This window comes from Musca domestica, unplaced genomic scaffold, assembly GCF_030504385.1.
Source record: "Musca domestica strain aabys unplaced genomic scaffold, Musca_domestica.polishedcontigs.V.1.1 1, whole genome shotgun sequence".
NCBI lineage: Eukaryota > Metazoa > Arthropoda > Insecta > Diptera > Muscidae > Musca > Musca domestica.
Genome location: NW_026712114.1, coordinates 36,050,209 through 36,060,728, shown reverse-complemented (window position 1 = coordinate 36,060,728; position 10,520 = coordinate 36,050,209). Strand labels below are relative to the sequence as shown.

General features: G+C 34.2%; 1 protein-coding gene across 1 annotated transcript; it reads left to right on the top strand.

Annotated features, from left to right (window-relative positions):
* The first annotated feature begins 516 nt into the window (after positions 1 to 516).
* Positions 517 to 8,802, top strand: LOC101893700 (sodium-independent sulfate anion transporter). Its single transcript, XM_005183748.4, has 5 exons — positions 517 to 1,081; positions 5,831 to 6,617; positions 7,489 to 7,791; positions 8,020 to 8,165; positions 8,225 to 8,802. Exons 1-5 carry the CDS (start codon positions 734 to 736, stop codon positions 8,672 to 8,674), a joined length of 2,034 nt encoding a protein of 677 aa, XP_005183805.2. The 5' UTR covers positions 517 to 733; the 3' UTR covers positions 8,675 to 8,802.
* Positions 8,803 to 10,520: the final 1,718 nt, after the last annotated feature.

The following is a 10,520-nucleotide window of genomic DNA, read 5'->3' as shown; positions in this document are numbered from 1 at the left end:
TTTCCATAGCTCGTGGAAAACTACTGACCATTACTCAACGTACTCATGTACTGACAACATGTGTGGAAAAAACAAAATTATAACACTTCACATAAACACATTCGTGTTGACAAGGTAATTGAAGATTTCAGTTGACGAAAAATTCGACAATCTGACAAATCTGGCTATAATTAATCCAACAAACAACGGATTGGCGCTGGGCCAGATTATAGATTCATTAGATAGATAGATTCATTAGTAAATAAATATACAAAATATGATATTATAACATATCTATCTTGCAAGGTATCTACACACATTCATTTGTACGTACATACCGATGAACATATGTTAACAAAAAGTTATCTTAAGTAAATACGCAAAAAACGTTAGCATGTCAAATAAGTTCACTTATTTTTTTTTTGCACCAACACCCCATTTAAAAGATCTGTTCGGAAATTAAGTTATCACCCGAATAGTATCGCTGCTAGCTGCTACCACCGCATGCCTGCCCTGGTAAACAGAACGCGACAGAAGTGTGTCTGTCAACGAAAGATCTGATCTTGTTTGCATCAAAAGTCATAAACACCAGATTCGATTCAAACAGATATCGCGCGGAGTTTGCAAAGTGTGGACGTGCAATTACGCGAAAGTAATCGAAAGTATTTTTGAGATAAATGGTGATCAGAAATAAAAAATAAAATAAATATTTAAGATTTTAAAAAGCTTTTAAGTCGCGCTTAAGATTCTCGAAATGTCTTCGCTAGAGACTCAAACAGAATTTCACAAAAAATCGGAAACAATGACACCAAATGATGTCCAATTTCGCGGTTCCACAGATTTTGTTCTAATTACGGATCATCGCACCTCCCAGTATCGCAGTGAAGAACAGCTGCTAACACAGTCCGAAGAGGAGGAAAAATCGTGTATGAGAAAAATTTTTCGCAAGAAAATCCTTTATAAACGTCTGCCGATATTGCAATGGTTACCCAAATATACGGTGGCAGATGCAATTGGTGATTTGATAGCGGGTATAACAGTTGGTCTAACTGTCATACCCCAGGGTTTAGCCTATTCCAGTGTAGCTGGTCTACCCACACAGGTTAGTAAATCATCGTCTCTGCAACGTTAGATATTCAAGTGACGTAAAATTATTGCGATTGGTAGCGAATACATCTCGCAAATGTGTTGACGCCGTGAATGGGTCCCATGATCTTGTTAGATAAAATAATTTAAATGAAATTGCTGCCTGTGTAAATCTAGACAAAATAAATAAACAATATCTTCAGTGTTATAACTATTCCAAGAACGTGCCAGATGAAAATAAACAATTTTGATTTAAATTATTTTTGAATTTTGATAAGTGTCCAAGTAGTAAGCAGTTACACCAATTACAACGATGGGTGAATAACAATTGTGAAATTTTATGGGGAGCTATAAGAGTCCCATCGTATTAAAATGTCTCAAATTCCAAAATTTTCACCAACACAAGATCTGATATGAAAAACTAAAAGAGCGAAAAGAGCCTTACAACGGGTCAAAATTCTGAATAACCATGACGAAATGAGCAACCTCACGAAATTGTAAAAGAAGGTGGGGTTTAGGGTCAGAATAGAAACCTATTGTTTTAGGAGATGATCGCAAATGGACCAAAAACTAAAAAAAACTTGATTTTGCTGTTGGTCTACAGTCCACAATTATAAACCAATCGACGCGGAATTTTGCATGGAGTTAGAGTTTAGGGACAATCATCATCATCGGACAATATTTAGTTGGTAAAATAAACCATAACATTTATGTTAAAAAATACGAAAATTTCCACTAAGCCGCGAATATTTTTAATCTCGGCGGAATCAAATATACATTACAATGTCGCTTCTGACCACTGCAATGATGTCAAGAACAGCTGGACTGATATTTACAATTCTCATCAATTCAGAATGGTCTCTTGCAAAAAATTATAAAATCTAAGAAAATCGCGTTAAAAAATATGATAAAAAAGTGTATATTTCTTGTTACATTTTTTATTTTTCATCGCATACGATTTTTTCAAATCTACTTACAATTTTGAGTTGTAAGTTTTCTAAAGTTTTTCTACACCCCCAAACATTGTGTTATATTATATATTATATAAAGGTCGCAATTGTCGTCCGATCCTCACGAATTTTTGCATGTGGGTAGGGCTAGGGTCAGAATTAAAGCCTATTGTGTTTGAAGATGTACATTTAGTGGTTCCAATGGGTCAAAAAATTAAAATTTTCCTGATTTTGCAGTTGCTCTACAGGTCACAATTGAAAACCAATCCACGCAGAATTTTGGATGAGAAAAAAGGTAAGGATATGAGAGAAGTGTAGCATTTTGGATGACCTTCGGATTATATTTAGCTGAAATGGACCAATGAATACTTAACAACCAAAAGAGGACGTAAATATTGGACAAATTCCATCATTTCAAAAACGAGATCTTCCAAAATGGACATAAGGGGGCTTCCAACATATTGTAGTGTTGTAGGGTATTACATGGTCGGCCGCGCAAGTCTATAGCCTTTGATTACATGTTTTAATTAGAATTATTCCATTCATTCAAAAGAATGCACTTGTAATTCGAATTACTAAATTTGAAATTTTACAAAAAAAAAAAAAATATATTAGAAAGATAACAAAAAATGATATTGAAGCTGGATATTTTGAAAAGTGTCACACTTTGACCAAGAAAACTCATTACATATCTGATAAATTTCACACGAAGGCTAACTACTTGCATATCGACTTATTTGTTGTCAATAAATTCCTATTTGTTGCTGTCGATGTTTTGCAGTTTTATTTGGAATAATCCATTGATCAAATGAAAATATTTTGCCCATTTTGTACTTAATCATACTATAAATTTGACAAACGAGTATAATGCTTCGAATTGAGCCAAATGCCGCTTAAAAATGTTTAATAGCCATAGACAACAACGTAACTGATATAGTCACAATTTTCAAGATATACATCTACCCACGAAGAAAAATTTTAAGTCGTAAATATTTAATTATAAAAATACTTCAATTAGCATTTGTTGAAATACAAGTGATATGTATTAATTCCATGGACCTGCAAATGTACAGATCCTCACTTGGTTTTCTGTAAATCGAATGCCAATAACATTACTTGAACATTTTTTAAAGTACATATGAAAACTAATTAAACCTAAGAAAATTCTCAAAATTTCGGTGGCAATGCTTGCTTTCCCAGCTGTATTTTATATCAAATATTTGACAACCGTAATTACAAGCGGAAGTCAGTCTCATTTGTCATTTTTTTAATTTTTTCTACATTTTCACGTGATATATAAAAGCAACATATGTATTGGAATTATGTGGATTGTTATAAAATTATTAATTAAAATTAAAAAATGACGCTCGCGTTAAATGTTAGTAAAATTTTGTAACAAAACATGAAGAGGAACAAACATATAAATCATTTCTGTTAACACTTTCTTGGATTTTTTCAGAATGGCCTGCTGGTTGCGTTTCAGCCACTGGTTTCAACAATTGGCGGTAGATTGACAATTTGAGTTTCCCTACAAACAACAAAACTCATTGAAGACAAAATCAGTTTTTACAAAATGTCACTATAACCTGCTGTTATAGTCAAAATCTTCATTAATTCTTAATTTTTTGGTGAATGTGTAAAAACAAGAGATATTCCAGATCAAACTTCAATGTAGGGATCTGAACAAAAGAAATTATTATACATTATATGTACCATAAACATTTTGTAATTGAATCGAATAGTCGTATATTCAGTATCACATTACGATCATTGGGAATTGAGAGTGATATTTAGAACCTCAAAATTTTGTGAGAGAATTAGTTTAAGTCTAAAAATTTGAGATTACCCGATCTGGTTGGGGACATTCATTGCGAATTAATTCATTCGTCGTTTTTAATGGCTCTCATTAACCGTGGTCGAACAGTGGGCAATGTACACGTCGTGCAATAATTTTTCAGAATGTCCGTGATTCTCAAACTCACAGTTTCTTGGTTTATATTTTTTTCTTTTAGAGATTTTTTTTTCTTTTACAGATTGTTTCTAAAGTTTTTCATATGCTCTTTCAGATAAATTAATACATTTTGATTAAAATAAAAAATAATATTCAAAAAGTATTTTTAACCTACTAGAAATGTGGTCAGTTTGTTCAAGAACAAATCTGAAACAATAATATTTCCAAAAAGGCTATAATTGCTCAGATGTACCCCCTTTGTGGGGGAGGTACCGGAAGGAATGGTCCGATCTCTACCGTCTTTATAACAGTTATTCAAAATATATTCTGATGTGCCATGTATAAATGGAATCGGATGTTAATTTCGCGTTTTATGAGCTTCATGGATATTCAAAATTTCGTCGTATTTTGGGGGAGGTACCAGAAGGAGTGGACCGATATATTCAATCTTACAACTCGATCTTGTGTTAATAAAAATATTGTGATGTGTGTAATTTTAAAGGCAATCTGACTCTTACATCACAGTTTATAAGAGTTATAATTATTCAAAATTTTCACTCTTTTTGAGGGAACTTGCTGGAGTGTACCGATATTATCCATTTTTGCACCTGACATAGAACTGATGCAATCGTTAGGATTTGTAAAGTTGGAGCAAAATCGGATTACCGCTTCTCTTTCTGTGCAGAACATATATTTTTTGATATTTTCGATGTTTTGTGGGGAAGGTACCAGAAGGAGTGAACCGATATTGCCCATCTCCGTACTCGATCTAATTTGAAAAAAATATTACGATGTACCAAGTTTGGATCAAATCGGATACTCCCTTCGAGAGTTATCGTGCGCACAAGCCAGACAGACGGACAGACGGACAACGCTAGATCGACTCCAAATATCCTGAAACGGATTTGGTCCAAAGAGACCTAGGGTCTGAAACCGTTATTTCGACTAGTCACGTTTTGGCCGTATCAAATGATATATGCCCTCTCTAGGGTCTAAAATGGCTGAGGGTCTAAAAATCTATATCAGCACGCAAATATGGGTGCTTAGTTAGTATATGACTACCCCTGACTATTTTCTTGGAATTCTATAATTATTTTACTTTACAAAATAACCTTATGGTATCACAAGTATATCCATGAAAAAATTATAATGCAAGGCAAAGTTTGCGGGTTATTGGTTGAAAACTGGGTCATGGCGGCCCATTTTATGGTATACTCCCTGTGAGGTAAAGCCCAATTTCAACTGTGTTATAAATATTTATAAAACAATTTAGAGTTAAACTCGTACTTCACTTAAGTTTATGTTAACTTCTCCTGCAATATATATTTTTAGAAGGATGATCTCAAAGAAAATAATATACTTCATTTAATTTCAAAATAAATTTCCAGAGAAATCTCCATTTCTGTATTAGATTAAGAAAATATGTTTAATGTTGTTGCACAAAATACGCAAAAATATTTCATATTCTCCAACACTTTTCTTTGGCCTTTTACGATTTGATGCATAAAAGTGAAATATAACTTCGTTTTCGCAAAAAAGTCAAAATGGAAAATATTCTACACCAAATTTAATTATATGTTTTAGAAAAAACAAAATTTTTTACATTCCTCCCTATATCCGTGCCTCCAGGTAGATATTTTTAATTGCAAATAGGCATATCGGGTCCCATTTACCAGATCCGATCAATTTTGTATTTTTAAGCCATCTTGTGTTTTTGGTAAGAGGATTTTTATTGAGATAACCATTCGCCCATATACATAATTATTCCAGTGTAGAAGGTAAAAAAATTGGTTTATGGACTTGTTTTATGGATTTTTTCCAAAATATTTTTTAAAAAATTCCAATATTTTTTTCTTTTTTTCAGTATGGTCTTTATGGTTCATTCATGGGATGTTTTGTTTACGTTATTCTGGGTACATGCAAAGATAGTACAGTCGGATCGACAGCTATTGCCTCACTGCTGACATATCAAGTGGCCAAAGGTGTGTGGCAAAGAGCAGTTCTGCTAGCCTTCATCACTGGTATTATGGAAATATGCATGGCCATTTTTCGTTTGGGTTTCTTGGTGGACTTTGTATCGGGCCCAGTGAGTGCAGGCTTCACAAGCGCAGTAGCTCTCATTGTCTCGACGTCTCAAGTCAAGAATATACTTGGAGTTAAAAGTGAAGGTGCTTCATTTCTCCAGCGTTGGATTAGTATGATAAACGATATTCACAATATCCATGTGAATGATGCCATTTTGGGTTGTAGCTGTGTCGTCATACTGATTTGCTTACGATCAGTGGGCCGCATAAAATTGGGACCAAAGGAAACGAGTGAACTCAAATGGTATCATAGTTTAATGAATCGCATCTTTTGGTTTATGGGTGTGATGCGTAACGCTACATTGGTCATAACATGTGCTGGCATCAGCATGTATTTGGAGTCGCAGGGTAAACATTATTTCCGCTTGACCGGACATGTACCCGAAGGTTTACCCATACCAGCGTTGCCACCATTTTCAATTGAGGCCAAGCCTGGAAATGAAACATTGGGCATACCACCAGTTGCTGGAGAGAGTTTCTTTGAGATGATCAGTAATTTGGGCTATGGTTTGGTAATTGTTCCTATGATCGCCATGTTGGAGAATATATCCGTGTGCAAGGCGTTTGGTAAGTAATATAATAAATGCAATTAAATAACACTATGCTACACATAAAAGTAAAAAATCTGAAAGCCTCCACCATTCGGAACGAATTTGGCAATTTTCAAAAAAATAAAATCCGTTAAAAATTCTTTTAAAATCTTAAAAATGCCAAATGTATCCGTCATATTAAGGTATAAACGATGACATGGACCTGAATAGGCAACTTTTGTTATAAGCTATTACAAAATTCAAATGCGAAACTTGAAATAAAAAATCGGTGAATAATGTAGCTAAAATCATCAGTATAGGGAGGTACTATTATATGGGGTATACCAAAATGTTGACCTGCCGTAGGCTGCAGTATTCATTACGAACTTCAAATACCAAACTCGAAAAAATTCCTATGAGTATTGTCGCTAAAATCATCAAAATACTAAATATCGGGAGGTACCGTTATAGAGGGGCCATACGAAGAAGTGGACCTGCACATACAATCTCCTCTCATATGCTGCAGTATCAATTACGAACTTCATATACCAAATTTGAAACAATTCCCGTGAATAATGTCGCAAAAATCATCAAAATACCGAATATCGGGAGGTACCGTTATATGGGAGCTATACAAAAATGTGGACTTAAATATCCTATTTTCATTATATATATTTGAGTAAAAATTTATCAATCTACTTCATTTCGTTCTGAAGCTAGAGTGATTTCCACAGACGGATATTTCGAGGTGTTACAAACGGAATGACAAAGTTATTATACCCTTCATACAATGGTGGAGGTTATAAAAATAAATAGAAATTATGAAAAAAACCTGAATATAAATGTGTCCTAAATTCTGAAGATTTCAATTAAATACAGAAATTATAACAAATGTATTTATATTCCAGCCAAGGGCAAACCCATCGATGCCACCCAGGAGCTGTTCGCTATCGGTGTTGCCAATGTAGCAAACTCGTTTTTCCAAGGATATCGTGGCAATGGTGGACTTGCCCGCTCAGCTGTTAATAATGCCAGTGGCGTCAGGACGCCAATGGGCAATTTATATATTGGTCTTGTGGTCATGTTTGCCTTGGTCTATTTGACGAAATATTTCTATTACATTCCGTTGACGGTATTGGGCGCCATTATTATATCGGCGGTTATATTTCAATTGCAGTATCATGTTATAAAACCCATGTGGCGTAGTAAACGTAAGTATGAGCTATAAAATAAAGTATAAAATAATTACTTCCGTGCAGGCAAAATGTGTTGGAGGAAAATGATAAGCTAAGATATAACTGTCATAACTTATCTGCGCAAAAAACAGTAGCTAACTATATCAAGATAGATGCGATAACCTACAACACAGTACTGTAATCTTGAAATAAATTTTATTTTTAAAATCTAGGTCAATTTTATAACATTTGATTTTAATGCAGGTTCCGATTTAATACCCGGTGTGGTGGCCTTTATTACATGTTTGGTATTGCCCCTGGAAATTGGTATTTTAATAGCAATCGGTGTAAACATGCTGTTCATTTTGTATCACTCGGCCAGGCCCAAAGTCTCCTTGGAAACCATTGAAGTAAGATTTAATATACCCTGTATTGGAAAGTTATTAACCCGATTCGATATTACTTTCAGACAATGGAAGGTTACAAATTCTTGAAATTAACACCTGATCGTTGTCTAATATTCCCCTCAGTGGAATTTGTACGCAATTTGGTATTGAAATCTGGAAATAAAACCAATTTGCCTGTGGTCTTGGATTGTACATATATTTATGGTGCCGATTTTACAGCAGCCAAGGTGATAGCTTCTATGGTCGAAGATTTCAAGGGTCGTGGCCAGAAATTAATTTTCTTCAATTTAAAACCAAGTGTGGCCCAGATTTTCGATGGTCTCAAATGTAAATTGGTTTTGTGCTACAATGCCGATAGTCTACTGGAAGAATTAAAGAAAACCGAAACACCATCGGTGGCCAAGGTAGACGGTGATGCACCACCACCATCGCTAACGTTCAATGTAGGCAATGGAGATGACCAGAGTACAGCGAGTACGATAACATTAACCAAATATAAAACTAAATATTAGTAATGAACGAACCAAAATTATTGTTATATTATTTTATAATTCTGTTAATTTATATGTAGCATTACTGTTATAAAATTAGAGCTGTAGTTGTAGAAATAAAAACATGATGATATTAATTGATATACTTACATCTCCATTTAATTTTGATGAGTGAAGAGAAGGTCGGTGAAGGCAACTCCAAAACAATCAAATTTTTAGCCATAGACTTTAATTTGAGAGTTTGAAAACAAAATAATATAACATACATATATTTTAAAAAGTATATATCAACTGTTTATAATAACCAAATGTGAGAGTTCAGTTTAAATTTTAGTATTGTAAAGAGCTAAGCATAACAAAATTCAGTGACGATTTAACAAAGTCCCTCTGTTTGTCTGCCAATTTTTTAAAATCACTAATGATTGGTGGACCTAGGGACTGTTATATGGGGACTGTAGCAAAATATGTACTTATGTTTACAAAATAGCCTAAATACACAATTTTAGCCAAATCGATTAGAAAATGTGGTCATGACCCTCGAAATAGGTAAAATCAGGCGGGACCTTTATATGGGCGCTGCTTCAAAACATTGACCTACATTTTAAAATTGTCTGTTTTCTACCCTCTTAGAAGCCATGATGCCAAATTAGGGCCAAATCAATTGAAAAATGCGGACAAGACCCCGGAAATAGCTAATATCTGGGGATACGTTCATATGAGAGTTACATCGAAACCCAAAATTAGTTCAAAAAAATATAAAAAAAAACTTGATATCAGCGTATACACTTATGTATGGGGCTATACCAAAATATTTGAGGCATTTTGTGTAAGGTTAGACCCTAAGAAAAGTTTGGCCTGAGAATCCAAAACCCTTATGTGATTTTGTTCTACTAAACGATACTATCCATATAGAATTTCCCAACCCCCAGGACTGGCTGCTGCACAATGTAATTAATCGCTATTACGCATAGTCCCCCGTACAATGGTACATGCAATTTTAGTATCTTGAAGGTTTCGAAAGAATTTTCGGCGGATATAAATCCTTTTTATACTCTACAACACTATGTGTTGGGGGTATTATAAGTTTTATTGGCCCAAAAATTATGTAACACCTCGAAATATTGGTTTCCCACATAGTAAAGTATAAATGGATCTTCCTATCTCGCCGAGCTGGGTCGATCTAGCCATGTATGTCCGTCCACCTGTCCGTTTGCCCATGTCAATTTGTAATCACTCTACAGGTCGCAATTATAGTCCGATCTTCATGAAATTTAGAATGGAGGTGGGGGTAGGGCCAGAATAGAAGCATGTTGCTTTTTGAGATTATCGCATGACATTTAGGGGCTGAAATGGACCAAAAACTGAAAAATTTGCTGATTTTGCAGTTGCTCTACAGGTCGCAATTATAGACCAATGGACGCGGAAGATTTCCAAATTTAATGGTCATCCGGTAATATTAAGTGGGTAAAATAGTCCATAAAATTTGATTTATTTAAAAGTCAAAATTTTCATTAAACCGCGAATATTTTTAATTCCAGCGAAATCACAAATAGACGAACAGGTCAATTCTGACCGTTACGTACATGCCGATAGTAAATACATCGGATATATATAGCGAAATATATACAAGGTGTATGTACAAAGGAAGGGGATGTTAGCTAGAATGCTTATATCTTAAGAATGACTGGACCTATTTTGACAAATTTTGTCAATTCAGAATGCCCTTTTGGCATAAAAGTATAAAATCTAAAAAATCGCATAAAAGTATGCCAATAATGATGTTAATGTAGATTTTGTAGTATTTTGTGAATTTTTTTTATTTTTTCATATTTTTTGTCGCATGCGATTTTTCCAGTTTGACTTATAT

Coding starts and splice junctions, on each gene's coding strand:
- LOC101893700 (XM_005183748.4), top strand. CDS start 734: ATGTCTTCGCTAGAGACTCAAACAGAATTTCACAAAAAATCGGAAACA. Junction 7,792..8,019: donor ACCCATGTGGCGTAGTAAAC/GTAAGTATGAGC, acceptor ATTTTAATGCAG/GTTCCGATTTAATACCCGGT. Junction 8,166..8,224: donor TCTCCTTGGAAACCATTGAA/GTAAGATTTAAT, acceptor TATTACTTTCAG/ACAATGGAAGGTTACAAATT.